At 44.3% G+C, this 19,954-nt stretch overlaps 1 protein-coding gene and 2 pseudogenes across 2 annotated transcripts; all 3 read left to right on the top strand.

Annotated features, from left to right (window-relative positions):
* The first annotated feature begins 1,173 nt into the window (after window positions 1–1,173).
* LOC119362093 lies at window positions 1,174–13,784 on the top strand (annotated as a pseudogene).
* LOC119362095 lies at window positions 7,766–9,333 on the top strand. Of its 2 annotated transcripts, XR_005173109.1 has the most exons (5): window positions 7,766–8,384; window positions 8,468–8,506; window positions 8,605–8,698; window positions 8,804–8,890; window positions 8,968–9,333. XR_005173109.1 is itself a non-coding variant. In XM_037627283.1 (2 exons), the coding sequence occupies exons 1-2, from the start codon at window positions 7,834–7,836 to the stop codon at window positions 8,481–8,483; spliced, it is 567 nt and encodes a 188-aa protein (XP_037483180.1). In that variant the 5' UTR covers window positions 7,766–7,833; the 3' UTR covers window positions 8,484–8,598. The 2 variants fall into 2 exon arrangements, 1 of the variants encoding a protein (XP_037483180.1); XM_037627283.1 differs by lacking the exons at window positions 8,605–8,698; window positions 8,804–8,890; window positions 8,968–9,333 and having other exon boundaries at window positions 8,468–8,598.
* Window positions 13,785–15,639: 1,855 nt separating the features above from the next.
* Window positions 15,640–18,246, top strand: LOC119350886 (annotated as a pseudogene).
* Window positions 18,247–19,954: the final 1,708 nt, after the last annotated feature.

The raw sequence follows: 19,954 nt of genomic DNA, 5'->3' as shown, positions 1-19,954 counted from the left end.
AAATTTAAAATACTTATGCACAAAAAAAGTAGACACGATGTTTGTAGTTAAAAAGGCCTTACAAGAAATTTTATAATTGACTTGCGTGAGAAACTAAATTTGCCACAACTTAAAACACATGCAAGAAAACTTAAAAAAAACACGTCTGAACCTAAGTTGCCATTGTTTCATAAGATGATGACAAAAAGGATTTTAAAGAAAAAAATGTGAAATAGTACAAAGAAAACAAAATTTGCCATGTCATGTTTAAGTATAACTTGTCATGGTGTACAAAACATGACCACAATTTGTTTGAAAAATTTGACATGTTCTAATATGATTTACCAAAAACAAAATTCATCATGAGATGTACGATGAAAATTGCCTTGGTGTGTACAAAACGAAATTCCAGAAAAAAAAAACTTGCCTTGGCGCACAAAATACCAAGGATTCTTCAGTAAATTTGTCATAATCCTTGAAGCAAATTTGACATGATACCAAAAAACAAGTTGTCGTGGTCCATGTAGTAAAATTTGACATGATACAAAAATGAAAATTGCCATGGTTCATGAAGTAAATTGGCCATGGTCCAAAAAAATAAATTGCCATGTTCCATGAAGCAAATTTGTCATGTTCCACAAATTAAATTTTCAAATACACTTTGAAACATTTTTTTTGAATGATACGATACATTTTATTTAAGCTAAGCGAACATTTTTTACACTGTATAAACATTTTTTTTAAATGTCACAAACGTATTCTCTATTCCTAAATTGGTACAACCCACAACGTAAGGATCTTCTCAGTGCTACACGATGTACATGTGCTAAGCATTTCACATAAATGGAAAAATGACATGACGAAGCAATTAAGAAAGAGAGAGCACTTTGATGACAGGGAAGAAACGATGCCAAGCACGTGAAGTTAGGCTAAACATTTAAATGAAGGAATCAAAGTGCTTCTTTGGAAAAGGAACAGAGATACCAAAATTAAGCATGACGCAGAAGTTGAACATGGAAACTCTGTGACAGGGAGGTTGGACCCATGCCAATTGACAGAAATTAGCGAACGCTCGTTATGTGACGAAGGAAAATAAGCGAAGGCACGACTATCTCCACTCCTGCCATGGAAGGAAACTAATCTCTCGCCACTTCGTACGAACTGAACTCCAGTCGACGGCCATTCCCGACGCCGATGCTCCGCCGCATCCGCATCCGCATCCGCCTCCGTCGCCGCCCCTACCCCTCCTGCACCTACCCGGAGCCCGTCCTCTGCCACTCCTCCAGCTTTATCTCTGCGGCTCCCCTCCTCCGCCTCCACCAGTACCGCACCACCACCACGCCGATGTCCCGCATCCACCTCCGCCGTCGCCTCTTCTCCTCCACCACGCGGCCCTCGCACTCCTGGTCTCCACATGCCGCCTTTGCCGCAGCAACAAAGCGCGTACGCACCGGGGCGCTCAGCCAAGACGATGCACACCACCTGTTCGACGAATTGCTGCGGCAGGCCACCCCGGTCCCCGGGCGCTCCCTCAACGGCTTCCTTGCCGCCCTCGCCCGTGCGCCCGCCTCCGGAGCCTGCAGAGATGGGCCCGCCCTCGCCCTCGCTCTCTTCAACCGCGTCTGCCGGGATGAATCCGGCGCGCGGGTGGCACCGCCCACAATCTTCACCTACGGCATCCTCATGAACTGCTGCTGCCGCGCGCATCGCCCGGACCTAGGGCTCGCCTTCTTGGCTCGCCTCCTCAGGACGGGCCTGAAGGCTGACCAGATCACCGCCACCACCTTCCTCAAGTGCCTCTGCTACGCAAAACGGACGGATGAGGCTGTGAACGTGCTGCTTCATAGGATGCCCGAGCTCGGCTGTGTGCCTGACGCCTTCGCATACTCCACTGTTCTGAAGAGCTTATGCGACAATAGCATGAGTCAGCGGGGGCTCGACCTGCTCCATATGATGGCGAAAGAAGGAGGTGGCTGCTCCCCCAACGTGGTGGCGTGTAGCACCGTCATCCATGGCTTCTTTAAGGAAGGTGAAACAGGCAAGGCATGCAATCTGTTCCATGAAATGATGCAGCAAGGTGTTGAGCCCAATGTGTGGACATACTAAGAAGACTAGGCCCGTAAGGGTTCCATTTTTCTGGGTTTTTTGGATTTTTTTTTTACTATATTTCTTTGAGCGACGCGTGTGCAGCCCTTGTTTTCACGTGTGCAGCCCATTGTACGGGAGAGTTCCTTTATTTTTTTATATTTGTTTGATTGCCCGGTTTGCATGGGCAAGCTGACGTGCCTGTTCTATATTTCCTGGATTTCCTTCCTTTGACGCGGGGCATGCATGCCTACGCCATGCAGCTCGCCACATTTGCCTTTGCGCCATGCACCTTGCCACGTTTGCCTCCACCGCTTTGATTGGTCTATCTCCGTCTCTCCCGAAAGTTCTGGCTCAATCCCATTGTCGTGGCTCGGCCAACCTATGTGCGTATAAAAGGCCCCCCGTAGCGTGGGTCTCTCCAATCACCGCAGCGCCGAGACCGCTCCTCACCAACATGCCCATCTCTCCTCCCGATGCCGCCCTCCAGCCTCCACCCGAGATCCCATGGCGCGCTACGTTGCCGCTCCAGCTGGCCGGTCAAGAGGTGCGCACATGCTACAACATGAATCGGAAGAGCTGTGTACCATCGTCTCCCATGGATCTTCCTCGGCTCTGGCTCCCTGGCCTGAAGGCGGATAAACAGCGGTGGCCTTCGCGTGGTCCAAGGTGGCACGCCTGCAGCTGGCGGCGGATAGCTCGCTGCCCTGCTGCTCTCTATCCTAATCGGCTCCCCTTGGCCTTCCCCAGCTTCGGCCCCGGCTGCCGGTCCCCTCCATCTGCCCGACAGCCGTCCCTCCGCTGTTGCGTTCTTGCGAAGGTACGCATCGCATCTGCATTTACTCTCCTCTGATCTATGTGGTTTCTTTGTATAGGTAGATGAGTTATTAGTACTAGAATTTCAGATCTAAAGTTGGGTGCATATGGTACAGATTCTTAATCTGAGAAGAATTGTTCAGGTATTCCGTGCAGGTCTGTGGTGAGGACACAAATTTGGGCGTCTAGCTCCTTGCATGAATGTGCAAGGAATTCAGAACCTGCATCTTTTCTTCAATATAACATGGTATATTTATCCGTGATCTCTCCTTGACGGTGTGTTGCATTTTTCTCGATGGAAGTAATTTTGGTTTAATTTCACATGATGTTAAAGAAATAAACACGTGACATGCTGAATAGCTGAGATACAGAGGAAATGCTATAGCTTGATGATTATTGCAGTACTACATTATTTTCAGGTATGAATCATTTTTTATTTTTTGAACAAGGTTGCTCTCTCCTATATAGAAGTAAAATGACTCATTTTTTATTCTTTGAACAAGGTTGCCGAAAGTAGGGCGCTCAGCCATTGAGGCACTATCACTTTTTTAAGAAGCTTTGCAAAATCTGCTCTTATACTAAAGAAAACTAATGTAAGTTTGTTAGCCTTATAGGGTACTAATATGCTGAACACATGATATTAAATATACAGTACATTGCACTGTGAAGTGAGTATGTATATACTATCCACACGGGATTCTGTATGTCATACTTGACTTCATCATGCTTTGTTTTCAGATGTATTCTTTAGACATACACTAATGTGGTAGCTTGGTCATATTCTATAGCTAATTTAGTTACCACAATACTCAGGATTTTTTTCCCGGCTTTCAATATATAAATAACTTCCACTTGCCATTTCACATGATAAGCACTACATGCCATTTATTTATGCCCTACAACTTATTATTTATGGATAGGCACAACTGAAGTCTTGAGTTTTTGAGTATCATAGAAGAACCACATTTCTTTTTGTAGCGATAGAACAAATTGATCAACATTCGACCTTTTTCAGCTATTATAGGAACACTAAGATGCACAAAATCAACCTGTGTTAGGGCCAATGGTCCTTTCCAAATGTGAAATCTTGCATGTGTTATTTATCAATTCGAAAAGGTGATGGTTGTGTTATTACATTAGAAAAGAGGTACTTGTACAATTTTGCGACTGATTTTGGCTAAGGGTTTTTCGGTTCTCATCTCTATATGGATATACATTTTTCAGGTTAGTGGTTTAGGGGTTCCTGCCAAGACTGGATTTTGGAATCTATCCTCGCTTCACCAGTTGGGCTTAACAAGGACATAATTAATTCTTTGTTGGTAATTCGAAAAAAAATCTGGTTGGAGAAAACTTCTCTTTTGGTTAATTGTTTGTTTCTGAATTTTAGTAATCTTTTTTACATTTTCATTTTTCGGGTTAGTAGTACGGGACTTCCTGTCAAGAACGACTTTTGGAAGTTAAGCTAGCTTCATCAGTTGGGATTTCTATATAAAACTAAGATAATTTATTTTGGTGCTTGCGATGAGTATTAGACAGAGGGGTGATGGACACATACTTCACCCAGTATATCTGTTCATTTATGTTGTTAATTAACTAATTAGACAAAAATCCTCTATCTGTATGGTGTTTGTGATGATGCTATCAATTCACCAAACACTAAATACCGGGTTGTGCTTTTCAAATCTAGCAAATTAATTTTCTCTATTGCTTCTTTTCCAAACAGAAATATTAGATCTACTGTGCCATGAGTCTTACTATCAAAAAATTATATAAACCGCGTCGGATGATTATAGGTAACTTATATCAAGAACTTTGTCTTAGCAGCACAATTCAGATAACTTTGCAGTTGTGTACGAACGAAAAAGCTATTACATACCAGATCAAAGAGAGAAGCCAGGCTGAAAATTGCGGTCCTACAGATCTACCAAGTGTTTCCTCATGAAATAGATAGTAGCGTCGCTGATGAAAAAAGTAGATCGGCCAATCTAGGTAGCATCAGGAGTTGTCTCCATCGGAAAGAACACTGCCTAATGCCATCTTCCGAGAAAGCTGGACATGCAAAAAATGACAAGAAAGTAGTGTTGGACATTTCTCTCTTTAGCAACGAATAAATTCATTTTATTATTGTATAGCCATGGTGCCAATCTTTGTCGGATAATAACAAGAAACAATTCGCTCAAATATTCTCATCTGAGATAATATTGCGGCCTATCAGAAAAAAAATGTTAGCTATTTAATTAAACAGAAAACTCTGTCACTCGCAGCAACAGATGCTAACCAGTCAGACTACCTGACAGAAAAGTATATATAGAGCAGTTAAATTTCTTCAATCCAAAAATAGATGATGTTGTGGTAGATGTTAATCGTACAACATGAGGATGATGTAGTGGCCGGGAAGCACTATCTAGGACCGTTTAGACACTAGCTAGAAGAGTGTTCTGTCTACAACGGTATAAAGTTTAGACACTAGCTAGAAGAGTGTTCTGCCTACAAAGATATAGAAAGACTAATAGTTTCATTTCTCATCTTGACAGTCAGCTACAAGAGTGTTTTGTCTCATTTCTCATTTTAGCATAATGAACTGTGATTTTGCCCACCAAATTTCATACACAAAGACATACAGTGTTACTAGCTGACGAGAATATGGATTTCCTTTCTCTGTCATGATGTGCGGTACATTTTGCTGCCACCTGGTGGTGATAGTCAATCCCCCCTTAGTACTATCTTATGTTAACCCTTATTTTCACCATATTTCCTTATGCAGAGCCAAAGAAAACAAACAAATTTAGGATTTCAAGGATGGGAGGGCCAACACTCTATTAATATTATGAATGATCTGAATTGGTTGTTTTCTTTAAATAAAAAAACACTACCAACAATGCTAGATCGCCCTGAATATAAGAATTTAATCACTATTTTTCCTATTAAGAAACGAGTCAAGTGCCCAAATCCATTTATCTGCTTACTAATTAAGCGTCCACCCAGGAACCGAGTATTGTAGAAAAAACAATAACTCGTCAGGGATTCAGGAAAGCTCAACACATGCAGAAGAAGCCAAGGAAACGCACGGCCACCAGAACAGCAAGGGAAGCAAAGGAACCGAGCTGAGGCACCCAAAGCGCCGGAATTAGCCATCTTCGCCGGCCAGCCCAAACACGGCCAGAATTCAGGAGCAAGGCCGGTCTGCTCACCCCATGCGCAGCTCCACCTATGTTGGCCCGCAGCACCACGAGAACATGAGTGAGATGCCGAGAATCGTATGTGTCAGAGGAGGCGAGGCGGGAGATGTATTCAATCAATTGTACTAGCTATCAACATCGATGAACAAATCACAGCTACAGAACATCATATACTCTAAATTATGTCCCAAGAAAGAAACCGACAAAACTGGAACAAATTCAGGCATCCGAGTTGAGCAACTACTGAACCGAATCTACAAAGATTTTATACCTTGAAGGCGTAGGCTTCAGAGCCCTCTTCAGCTCGCCGCTCCGGTACCTCTCTGCAAGCGCAACCATAACAGCAGCGCATCAGCTCGATTCGATCCGCTCTTCCACCGTCGGCGGGACCCTTTGTGGTTTCTCTCACCTCGGAAGCAACGGGAGAGGGAGAAGATGCCTGGATACCGGCGGTGCTCGCGAGCGCGGCCGCCGCGTCCGTGACGACGGCGGTGGCGGCACAATCGTACAGGAACTCCATCTCCTCCTCCTCCGACGGCAGTGTTCCCGCGTCCAGGTGAGGGGGTTGTCGCTGTCGGGAGGAGCTCGCGTAGGCAGACCGGAGGTGGCCGGCGGTCGGCGGAAGGTGGTGGTAGTCTTTCCCGGTGTGATGTTTAGCTTAGCGCGACCAGGCATGAGGCAACGCAACAGTGAGAGCAGAGGAGGCAGTCCGCAGCAGGGGGGTGAATAGGTGGTGAGCAAAAGGGGGTCAGTGGCTGGACAGCTGGTGTTGGTGACTTGCTGCTCCTAATTTATTTATTTTCTCTTTGTTTTTGTTTTGTTTTTCTAGATAGTAGTAGAACTGAAGGTAAAACACAATTGGTGCTGAAATTATTTGTATAGCTGTGACATTCTATATCTTCAGAATGGAATCTTAAGGCTGGGATTATAATGCTACTACTGATATGGGCTAGCAGAGTATGGTGTTATGAAGATACACCTTTGTCAACAAATATGTTGTTGCATTTATGGAGATCTTGGCATGACAGCACCAATGTCCAAAATACGTAATACTAACAAGATGGATAAATGCAAGAAATTCTCTAGATACTAATAGAAGTATTTTACTATTCGGATAGAATATGTTGTACATGTACTTTATTCTCAGTTAATCATTCAGTTGTGTTTTTTTCATAATGTTGACAATACTAAGAAGACCAGGTCCGTAAGGGTTAGATTTTTCTGGTTTTTTTGAAAAAAAATTTACTCATGTTGTTTGAACGACACGTATGTGCCTTGTCTATTCTACGTCTGCAATGCATATGAAAGAGTTCCTTTGTTTTTTTATTAATATTTGTTTGACTGCATGTTTTTGCATAGTCAAAGTCACGTGGCCACTCCAGATTTTTTGGGTTTGCTTCATTCGACGCGTCAGCATGCATGTCTTGGTCCAGTTCACGTGGCCCTTCTAGATTTCCTGAGTTGGCTCTGCTCCATGCTGCATGGACCATGCATGTCCCCATGTTTGTCTCACAAGCTATTGACTAGCAGTTCACCAATTGACACGTCCCCATGTTTGTCTCACAAGCCATTGACTAGCAGTTCATCAATTGACACGTTGCCTTCTAGGCTTTCCTGGGCGGCTTCATTTTCATTTTTTTTCTTTTCTTTTGTCTGTCTATAAGTACTTGTTTGCCTTGCCTGGTGTTCATTCACGCCCTGCAAGAAATCATCCGACCATTCTCTTTCCCAACCCAGCACTACACCGCCGCTGCCTCCTCTCCTCCATCTCTGCATGGGCGCGCACCCCCATCCTCCCCAACCTGGTCGCCGGCTGGCCGCTGCTCCCTCTCCTCCATCTCTGCACGGGCGCGCACCCCCATCCTCCTCAACCTGGTCGCCGGCCAGCCCCTGCGCGACGTCGTTCATCGAGCTAGGGTTGGAGCAGCTCGGCGGCGATGAGGAGCAGGCCAGCCCTCTCAAGAGGGTCGTCCACACCGTTGCCGTCGGTGACTTTCAGGGGCAGTCGGCGCCTTTCCTCTCTAATCGCGACTCCGGCGACGTCGGACAGGACGTTCGCCATCGGCGCAAACGCGGTGGAGATGTAGGGCCCCTTGAGGGAGAGGTCGATGCTGAGTTGTGCCTGTTGAAGCATGACGGAGAGGGGGAGGCCTTCCGGCCACGGCCGGCGTCCGCCATGGGGCCGGCTCAGCCTCAGCTTCTGATCGAGGTGCAGCTCCAGCAGCACCGGCAGTTTGCTGCGGGTCATCAGCAGAGCGCAGTTCATCTTCCAAATCATGCCCCGACCCCGGCTGCATCTCCCCTTCCGCTACACGAACGCCTTGGGTGCGGTCTTTAGTCCTCACTGGTGAGCCCCTCCATATTATTTTGTATAGGGCTTCAGCCGCTGCTGCTTGCTTCTGTTTTAGGTGGTTGCCGCTTTGACAGGCGTTTGTGAAGCGAATCAGGTACATGCTGCCTTTCTTGTCTTTGTATCCTGTGCTTTCATTCCTTTTGGAGTTCATATGGTTCGCCTGCTGAACGACGCTCTGGTCGGCCACCATAGGTTCGTTCTTCGGTCCGTTGAGGTGGCCGGGGATTGTTCCGGACGTGGGACTCTGAGGCGCCCCTTCTTCGTGGGTATTTTGCTGCTGCTTTTGGTATGCTGTCCTGATTTTCTGAAGAAAAATGCTTCATTAGTGGTGTCTGTTTTAGTATGGTTCCTCATCGGTGATTCTTTGTTTTGTCCTTGGATGGTCTTGTAGTTTCTTCATTGGATATGCCTCCAATTTAAGCGCGCTGGCGATGGCAAGAAGTTCGGCGTGGAAAGCGACCAGCTGGTTCCTTTCGTGGTGAATACGGGCTATTTTTTATTTAAATGTGACTGTTTTTTATTTGGGTTCTTATTTTGTTTTAATCCTTTTTACAGGTATTTGACCGGCTGTGCAGTCGAGTAGTGTGACCTGACGATTTTTTTATTTCCGTCTTTGGTTTCCGGTTCTGATGGTCTGGGGTGATCTCTGCTCCCTGTGCAATGTGATCTTATAATCTACTCCCTCCGTTCCTTTATATGTACTAAGAGAAGCATCTGACATGTCCGTGCTGTACCATCCCTGTTTCTCTTCTGGTCGGCACTCTGGTTCTTTGCATAGTGTTGTTCCGATTTTGTAGGCTGATTGTAACCGGAATGAGAACCGCGGTTGTTAGGAATATCTTTTTGTTTTTACTGAGTGAAGCTACACCAGCCTCCTCGAATCGATGATCATGTAAGCATCTAGCAGTCTTGAATGTCACTCTCCCTAAATATATTTTGTCGAAAAACACTTTCTGAATGACTGTCGTGAAGAAATGATGTTCTTTCTTCAGATCAATTTCATTTGCAGGTAGCTATTGCTCTGAATGCAATGCAAATTTATACACGCTGCATTGCTCTGTGAATTTTTCAAACCGGAAGTGGGAATGATATCACTTCTTTGGAACTGAAGTTACAATCGTAGGTGCAGTATTAATATCTATTTTGGCATTCATGTACTGAGAAGAAAAATATATTATTTTTATTTAATGTCAGTCTTTTAAGTAAATTAGGAGGTTCCAGTATGGAGTGCAAACTCATCCTATATCAAGTGCATTGTGTGTGGAACTCGGCTTTCTGTAGGTTGTGTGTGTATCTATTTTTAGTAGTGCGTGTCATGAAGCCCAAGGCAATCTCTAAAATACAATCATATTCCTATTGACACATAATATATCATATATCCAGTTGCCAGTATAGCATGCTGTTAGGGCATCTCCACTAAGGCCCCCAAGAAGCCCCCAGGCGCTTTTTTGGACGCTGGTGAGTAAAAAATGCCCCAGTCAGGGCCTCAAGACGTTGTTTTGCGCCGGATTTAACAAAAGTTAGCGTCGGCACGCCCACCCCGCACCCAGCCCGCCGGGGGGCAGCTGGGGACGTCGGCATTAGCTTTTTGCAGGCGCTGCCCCACTTGCCAGCCTCTCTCTCCTCCTTTCTCTTCTCCAGGCCCATCCACGTGCAGCACACTCCCTCTCTCTTCTCCACGCCCACACTCCCTCTCTCCCCGGTTCTACTCTCCATGTACTACGGGCGGGCGAAGCAGGAGCTCGCCGTGCGCGGCCGGGGCGGGCGCTGGCCGGAGCTGGCGAGGCGGGGCCGTGGCCGGAGCAGGCAAGGCCGGGACGGGCGAGGCCGGAGCAGGCAAGGCCATGAGCGCGCGCGGCCACAGGACGGGCACGGCCTCTGCTCACTGCGCACCGCACGCTGCCGCCCTGGTCGTCGCGCGCCGGCCCGGGCGTGCCGGAGCTGCCGCAGGGCGAGCTCAAGGAGGCCGCTGGCCGGAGCCGCCATACAGCGAGCTCGAGGAGGCCACTGGCCGGAGCTGGCGAGGCCAGGGCGGGCGCTGGCCGGAGCGCGCGTGGCCGGGGCGGAGGAGGAGCGTGCGTGGCCGGGCGAGGAGTAGCCGCCGAAGAGGCGGCGCGCGTGGCCGTGGCGCCCGGGTGAAGTAGCTCAACGCAGAAGACGCCTCGGCTGTCGTTCGAGTCAACGCGAGCTGGGACTCGGGGATGCGGTCGTGGATGTAGCAGGGCAAGATGGGACGGCGGTGGAGGCCAGGCGGTCTCGCTGAGGCCTCGAAGGCAGTTTGGCGGCGGAGGGCGAGCAGGCCGGCGCAGCGGGACGAGCGGGCGCGCGCGGGACGAGCTGCAGGGGCGTGCGGGCGCGGCGAGCTGCAGGGGCGTACGGGGGAAGAAGAGATGGCGCACGGGGAAGAAGAGAAAGAAGTGCTGGGATGGGGGATGGCTGGAAGAATCTTCGTTTCTAGTGTAAAATTTTCGCCGGGGCCTCCCCAAAAGGCCGAAATTCTAGGGGCACAACGGCTGAAGATGCCCTTATGACCAGCCAAACGATCACCAAATACAAGTTGCATAGGGTCTCAATGGCTTTACGGCTCATGTTTGGATGACGTGTGTGATGGATAGGTACATGTGGGCGCTTTGACCGTGGCCCTCTTTGTACGTTTATATTTTCAGGTCAGTTGCCGCTTTAGCCGGGCCTTCTGGACAATGATGGTTTGCACATATTTTGCATAGTGTTCTCTAGATTTGTCTCTCTGGGAGGATCCTGTGCCCCGCTTCCTGCTCAATGCGCTCATAGAGGGCCTCCCAGCTGCCACGAGTCCCCAAATCTCGCACTCACGGCCTCCCAGCCGCACATCACCCAAACCCAGTCGGAGGATCAACATCACTCTTTTAAGAAGAGAACGAGACATTCCCAATTCTATGCCCAGTATCTACTATATTACTACGTGTTGTAGATCTTCTATGTATGTGCCGACTAGATGAACCGTTTCATTTTTATGAACTACTTTGTCATGATCTCCTACCTATTATGTACCAAATAGATCTATCGTTTTTTTGTATAAACTACCTTGCCAAAAAAGGTCTTGGACCGACTTATCAAATATTATAATAAATAGCTAATTAGTTCAAGTGGCGCGGCGTGCCGCCGCGCACTACTTGCTAGTATATTCTATGTTGGCTGGAATATGCAGGGGCGTGTGAATGATAACAGCGGGTACAATTCTACCAACTCCAATATTTTTTTTTCATTCAGCATCATGTGCAGATTTAGTTTTATAGAACATCTATGCCAAGTTAGTGTGCTTAAAGTTTTGCCGACTTCCAACTCATATGTTAATTCAATGATCACAATGGGAGCAACGTAAGTTGGGTAGTGCACAATTATTCTCTTGGCCACTACAAAGATACACACATGTTGAACATGCAACAAAATCTCAAAAACTTCACAAAAACAACAAACCTCAAGCAAATCAACAGGGCCTTGTATGAACTACTTTGCCATTAATAAAATTTTGAGACGACTTACCAAATATTAGAAGACTAAATAGCTTATCACTCCTTGTGGTGCGGCGTGCCGCCGCGCACTACCCGCTAGTATAGTTCAATCATTGATGCATTGTGCAAGGCCAGAGCAATGGACAAGGCAGAGCTAGTGCTTCAGCAGATGGTTAACAAAGGTGTTCAACCGAATAATGTGACATATAATTGCATGATCCATGGATATTCCACATCTGGGTGGTGGAAAGAGGTTGTTAAATTGTTTAGAGAAATGAAAAGCCGGGGCCTTATACCAGATATTTTTACTTGCAGCTCCTTAATGACTTACCTTTGTAAGCATGGAAGAAGCAAAGAAGCTGCAGAATTTTTTGACGCCGTGACTGCCAAAGGCCACAGAGATGTCATCTCCTACTGTATTTTGCTTCATGGGTATGCCAATGAAGGATGCTTTGCTGATATGATTGATCTCTTTAATTCAATGCAAAGAAACGGTATTGCTGCCAACTGCCATGTTTTCAACATATTAATTAATGGATATGCTAAACGTGGAATGACGGAAGAAGCTATGCTGATATTTACAGAAATGTGGGAAAAAGGAGTGAGTCCAGATGTAGTCACCTATTCCATAGTAATAGCCGCACTTTCCAGAATGGGGAGGTTGACCGACGCTATGGAAAAATTTAATCAGATGATTGCCATGGGAATTCAGCCAAACACAGCCGTTTATCACTCCCTAATTCAGGGTTTTTGCATAGACGGTGATTTGGTTAAAGCCAAGCAGCTGGTTTCTGAAATGATGAACAGAGGTATTCCTCGTCCAAACATTGTGTTCTTCAATTCAGTAATAAACAGTCTGTGCAAAGAAGGAAGGGTTATGGATGCACATGATGTCTTAGACTTGGTTATAGGCATAGGTGAGAGGCCTAATGTCATTACATTTAATTCACTGATTGACGGATATTGCTTAGTCGGGAACATGGATAAAGCATTCAAAATACTTGATGTCATGGAATCAGTTGGTGTTGAGCCTAATGTTGTTACTTATAGTGCACTTCTTGATGGCTATTCTAAAAACAGAAGGATTGATGATGCTCTGACTTTGTTTAGAGAAATGCCGCGTAAGAGAATTAAACCTGACACTGTTACATATGGCATCATGTTGGATGGGTTGTTTCGTGCCGGGAGAACTGTCGCTGCAATGGAAATGTTCCATGAGATGACTGAAAGTGGAACAACAGTGGACATTGTCATATACAATATAATACTTGGAGGTCTTTGTAGAAATAATTGTGTAGATGAAGCGATTGCACTGTTCCAGAAATTGTGAGCAATGAATGTGAAGTTCAATATTGAAATACTCAATACCATGATTAATGCAATGTACAAGGTTCAAAGAAAGGAAGAAGCAAAGGAATTGTTTGCTACAATATCAGCCAATGGGTTGGTGCCCAATGAATCTACTTATGCAGTAATGATAAGAAATCTTCTAAAAGGCGGAGCAGTGGAAGATGCTGACAATATGTTTTCATCAATGGACAACAGTGGCATCGTTCGCAGTTCTGGTCTTATAAATGATATCATCAGAATGTTGTTGAAAAAAGGTGAGATAGCCAAGGCTGGCAATTATTTGTCTAAAGTTGACGGGAAGAGTATCTCACTTGAAGCTTCAACTACCTCATTGTTGTTGTCTCTCTTTTCAAGGAAAGGGAAACATCAGGTGGATATTAAGTTGCTCCCTGCAAAGTATCAATTTTTTGATGGATTTGGTTGACTAGTTGATATGCTGCATATGAGACTAACTCCTCAGAAAGCAGTTATGTTATTGCTTGCGAAAGCTCTCCTGCCAGAACAACTGTATAAGAAATCCGAACTTCCTACTTGTATGGTTGAGTTCATTTTGCAGTGTGTCCAGATCACATGAAAGTGACATGTCTATGAATCTTTTAATCTTGGATGGGCGAGGAAAGGCAGGCAAATAGTCTAACACGACTGGTTACAATTTTAGTGGTAATTACTTCTGATGGCGATCGGGAAAAGATAGGAGCCTCTTTGATTTAAAGGATTTTGCATATGAATTCTTTGTTTGATTTGTTGTGTTTTATCTTATGGATTTTTGCACAGCATATTCAAAGAAATTTTCTATGGAATATTAGGGGTAATGACTTCTGATGGCGATTTGGGAAAGGTATACAATCTTGAGATTTTGTAAAATCTCTAATGTGTTCACTTTTCTTCATATGAATGCATTTTTAGTAATGTAAATCTCGCAGATATTTGAGGCTACTGATTCTATGTTGAGAAATCTGTTTTATATGTCAGGGCAAACTGGACCTGGAAGAATGGATGTTTGAGTCTTTGAGGTTGCCTATGCTATGTTGAGTTAGCAGATTCAGGAGCTCGTGCCAGAATCTCATGTACTTTATGCTGTCAGTTCCACTGTTTTAGCTTTGTTGCATACATGTGAGAAGGGTATTTGCAGTATGATTTTTCTTTCTGCTTTACTTCATATTGAAGATTCAACTATTTTTCCTCATCATGTAGGTAAAGGTACGACCAAGATTTCACTGAGTGTGAACTTTCGCTTCAGTCTGCAGGACACCAGCACCGCCTCGTGTGATAGAGGGGAAGGAATTAAAGCATCTGCTCGAGGAATTAAAGCATTCCTCTCCAGTTTTGGTGCGCTCCATTCTTAGTACTTCTCTGCCAGGAAACCAAGCTGCAACCTTTACTGTTATGTGCTGCGTGGTAGATTTCCACGCAATTTTGTTACTGTGGCGAGAATTCTTGAGAAAAAATATTTACTTTGGGAATGCTTGGATTCACCTCACGAAACTAATAGGGTGGGGGAGGGGGGAGGCATTGAGGCCATGGTGCCCATGGAGCGGGGAGAGAGGTGAAGGAAGAAGGGGGAAAATGTCACGATCCGGGTCTCATCCATTGATAGCTGACAGGGTACAGCAAGAGTTGGGTGAGGAAGAGTGGTACAGGAGGGAGGAAGGAGAAGGTAGGTCAGATGCAGAGAAAATAGCGAGAGATGTTCAGAGTCAATTTCTTCACACCCCACATGCTGGCCAACAGTGTCCCTTATATCACACACGTAACCACAATCTTATATCACAACAGTGTCCCTTATATCACACACGTAACCACAATCTTACATGTGGGCTTACGCTCCACAATACCAGCTCACAGAGCCATCTGACTCGAGAATCACGATGGTGCTTGCTTGGTCTGCCTGCTGGATCTGGCTTCTTCAGGGGCAGGCGACTCGTGGTCCGTCATCACCATTGACAATGGTGAGGGCGTGACAGAAAATGATTGGTAAGGAATGGGATGCCACCATTCTTATCGGACAAGGATGCTTTTGAGATGGGCAACTATTCATTGAAAGCCTAAACCTCTCAGGATATTTATATGAACTGTAATCGAAGAAATTTTACATGTGCCATGAGGTTATTTCTTATACTTTCTGAGCAAATTTCATTTCATCTGCACATGCAGGCAGTCTGTCACACGCAGACAACATCACGTCCGAACAAAATTCCATTATTCCTGCAAACCATGGTGGTTGGGCTGCTGGTGGCCATGGTGAAGGAGAAGGTTTCTAGCTACATGCTGGACTAATATGAGGTGATGAAGGGCATGAAGACGCAGCACAAGATCCTGAAGCTGAATCTGCTCCCAGTCATCCTGGAGTCATCACCAAGGCCGAGAAGGCAGCAACCCACTGGGAATGGGTCAAGGCCTAGCTCAAGGAGCTCAAGGTGCTTACAAGGAGAATGAAGTCAGTCTTCGACGAGTTCAAGTACGAGGTTTTTGCGGCCAACCCAAGTAGGGACACTACTCCGAGGTCGGTTTTGATGTGATGAAAGCTCTTTCCAGATCACAGTCGTTTTATATTCCATAATATGAATGCCTTTGTGTTTAAATATGGCAACAAGGGCCGACACCCAAGCAGTAGCGGTAAATAGATTCTGTCATTGATTGACCCAGAGAACATTATAGGCCAATCAAGAGATTAAGAGAAGCATGCCATTCTACAGACTCTTAACTGGTCAACCTATCACTAATAGTCTCATGGTCCTTCCCAATGTTGGAATGGGTGGATTGGGCAAGACCACCTTGGCACACTCACCTACACTGACCCTATATCCAGAATCATTTCCAACTGCAGAGGTGGGTCTGTGGATCAGAGAATTCTGATGTTTGTGTCCTAGCCCGCAAGATCTTCCAAAGCTCTCGAGAGAAGGAAAATGAGAAGGCACTCCAGGAGCTCAGAGGAGAGCTTGGTGGACATGGGTACCTAACAGTACTGGAAGATGTCTGTATCTTTGTATTGGTAATATCTTGCAACAAAGAAATTGTGTAACTCATGGGTACGGTTGAAGGCCAGGACATTGCAGTTTTGTACAGGGAGCTCATAAAGGAAATGATTAAAAACGGGCATTCTGTTTGCAATAGAGCAAATTGGCTTCTGAGCTGCTTGTTATGGTTGATGAGTTTGTGGACAGATTGTGGTTGGGTCTCCTTTATTTCGTTGCCAAAAATCACTTGAATCCGTAATGCACGCCCAAGGCAAGGGCAGAAAAAGGGGAGGCTGTACTACACAAAAGCATCATTTGACCAAGGGAATGGATTTTTTTAGCAATACTCAAGCTCTGCTGCAACGACTTGGCATCACGTATGTGGCAGTCATTTCTGTTTTATGTGCTGTGTTTCTCAACAATTATGTGATCCATGTTGACAAGCTGATCCAAGACCACACATGGCTTTTCCCCTGAACAAAAGGAAATTCATTTTGAAACCATTGGCAAACAAATTTTCATTGAGCTGGAGTCTTAGGTCGTTCTTTCAGGAAGTGAAGCAGGTCACAGTCAACGAAATTGGGCACATTTAGGGGTGTTATTCCAGATAAACATGTAAAATCCAAGATCTGATGTATGATGTTGCACTGTCTCTATGGGAAAAATCATGTTTTGTCGGAAGCAAATCAGATTGAGTGGCTTTAAATAATTCTGATATGTGTCCCTTTCAAAACTGTTACAGAGACCCTTTGCTGTATGAACTATTTGAACCGCCATCTACTTAATCATCAAGGAAAACTATTTATATGCTCTGTTCAAGAAATTCATGAGGATGGCCCTCAGTATGCATAAATGTTAACTGAACTTTGCGTTGGATACAAGAGTAGTCCATCTATCCAGAGGTTAACCATGGGAAGACTTTCAAATATGCTTTCAAGTTACAGAAACACGAGGAATCACATGGTGAGAAACTGAGTTTCTATAAAATTTCTGTGTTTAGTTTTCTTAGTGTAATAAGAATTGCCTAGCAGTCTCAATCTTGTAAGTTGACGTTTCTAATCTTATGATATTACTGCTGCATCAAGACTTCTAATGTGGAGTGCTTCAAGGCCCATAACCAAACTAGTCATCGATATGTGCAGTGCGGTGTCTGTGGCACTAAACAGCTTAAGAAGACTTCTAGCGGCATCAGCTAATGGGTAACGGCTAATTTGTCACTTAGAGGATTAAATGCAACCTGGGAGATTGCAAATGCTCATTTCAAAGGTGTGTATGCAATCGTACATTTTGACTTGTCTCATGGATATTTCTCTACAATAAATTGGAAAACCACTCTGTTTTTTCATTTTCAACAACTTTGAACTTCAGAAATCCAGTTTGGACAATCCAATCTGATTCTCTGGGTGTGGCAAGAAGTTTTCATACCAGGGAGGCAGGGACAATCACTAGAAATCTAGTGCTCACGTGCATGCTGAGGTAAACACACAAAATAACCACTCAATCTTTGCCTCCTGTGCTCATGTTACTCTTGCTAGGAACTTCTAATCCGCACTAGGATGTTCACAATTTTGCATCAAATCTTTGCAGGGCGATTTTGTGGAGTGATGCAAGAGGAAGCCCATTTCTGTCGAAACTTTGATGCGAAAGAGGGTAGCCACTCCTGGTGATGCTCCGGTCCGGTTATGGAACTGCATGCGTATCCGAGATGGCTTCTGTCTTGTTGATTCGTCCTGAACTGGAAAGAGTTAGAACGAGTATAGCTAAAAAGATAGGCAAGAAGAGTATGTGCCGTGTCATATCAGGTAGCAATTTGCGAGAAAGTCATTTCTTCTTTTATGAAGTCGACCCTCCAGCTCTATGAAATATGAATCAATGAAGATGTTATTTTCGCTCAAGTAACTAGGAATCTCAGCCATGCTGTCGGACATGGTAATGTTTCCAAGTATGTTTTTCTGTCTTTTTGAGATGGTGATTGTAACTTGAAGGCATTACGGGTGTCAATGTCACAGCTCACAAGTTTTCAAGTTAAAAAACAAACATAAGAGCCCGGTTGATTCGAAAGATATTTATTGGAATATATTTTCCATGTGGGTCATTCAGTGGTGGGATTGTATACCATCAGATTTTTAAAATATTTTCACATTACATTTGTAAAGAACTTTTCTATGGACAAAAATCCATTTTTTTTGTATGGCGCAATAGATATTGATATATAAAATTATTTATGTATTATTCCTAGACATGATAATGCAATCCTACATGATAATTCATTTCTAATTATTTATGTACTGTATTATTCTTGTCAACGACATACTTTGTCCCATCGTTGCTTGCTAGGATAGCACTCCAGTATATTTGCACAGCTCACATCACATGAACCAGTCGATGGGGGACACCGTTGCTTTAGCTGCACCCTAGCCGTACTTCAAACACATCAATGGCATTCACTAGCCCACCCGCTTCAGGAGAGCGTATCTGGTGCACCGGGGCAATTGATGCTACCGGACACTGGTTGTACATTCAAAAATGTTTGATAAAATCTGAAGAAGAATTAGTGCATTGACACAACATCATTTGATGTTATGAAATTTTATATCAAGATTCGAAACACTGCATGGATACAAAATGAAAATTTTGACATCAATACGAGCCTAATATAAAAAATTGAACATTTTTTAATGTGCAACCAGGTCTGGTGCACCAGATACGCTCTCCCCACTTCACTCCCTGAATTTCTGCCCAAGATTTCCAGTAGTCCACTCCGGGAATGTATCCGGTGCACCCACATTTGTGGTGCTACCAGTGCACCGGATGCCACAAAATATTTTAAAAAATCTGAAAAAAAATTCTAGCATGTTAACGCAACATCAATATATGATGTCACAAAACTTATATAAAACTTTGAAATACTTCTTGAGATACAAAAATGATAAAATTGGCATCGGTGTGATAATGGGCCAAATCTAAAGCCCAAGTTATGTTATGTAATATTCAGTGTTAAATTTGTCATTTTTTGTTTTGGAGTTATGTTTGGAATTTTGACTTGAAACTTTGTGACAACCTACATTGATGTTGTGCGAGTGTGCTAAAAAAAATTCACAATTTTTTTGAACATTTTAAAAGCAGAGTATGAGTTCGGTGCACCGGTAGCAGTTAGCTCCACAAGCTCCGGTGCACCAGATATTTTCCCAGTCCACTTCAATCATAAGAATCGGGTTCACCGGTAGCACCAATGTTGTGGTGCACCGGCTGTTTCCCCTATGCATCCTTGACACGCTATGCCATTTTTACTATTCTCATTAATCCATTAGCGATATCTTCATGTGATTGATTCACTTTTGTCTGAGATTTTTTTATGAATATTAAACCTACTTGATTTTGGACATCTGATCATAGAAAAGCTATCTGGGGTAATTATTTTACTTAATATCTTTTTTTGCGCAACTACTTAATATCTTTTTTTTGCGCAACTACTTAATATCTTTTTTACAGTCCACTATGAATTTTTTTTGACAATATAAATCCACCACAGCAACGGAATATACATTTTAAAAATGGATTCAGCTTAATAAATGATGGTATATGATTTAGTTATATAAAATAGTTAGTGCAAGTGATGGAATAATCTGGCGCGCAACCATAATACTCCCTCCGTTCCAAAATAGATGACCCAACTTTGTACTAACTTTAGTATAAAGTTGAGTCATCTATTTTGGAACGGAGGGAGTACAATATTATAACTAT

The sequence above is a fragment of the Triticum dicoccoides genome, chromosome 1A (assembly GCF_002162155.2).
Source record: "Triticum dicoccoides isolate Atlit2015 ecotype Zavitan chromosome 1A, WEW_v2.0, whole genome shotgun sequence".
NCBI classification, from domain to species: domain Eukaryota; kingdom Viridiplantae; phylum Streptophyta; class Magnoliopsida; order Poales; family Poaceae; genus Triticum; species Triticum dicoccoides.
Note: the sequence above shows the minus strand (reverse complement) of the source record. Positions and strands in the feature narration are given on the sequence as shown.

Coding starts and splice junctions, on each gene's coding strand:
- LOC119362095 (XM_037627283.1), top strand. CDS start 7,834: ATGGGCGCGCACCCCCATCCTCCCCAACCTGGTCGCCGGCTGGCCGCT.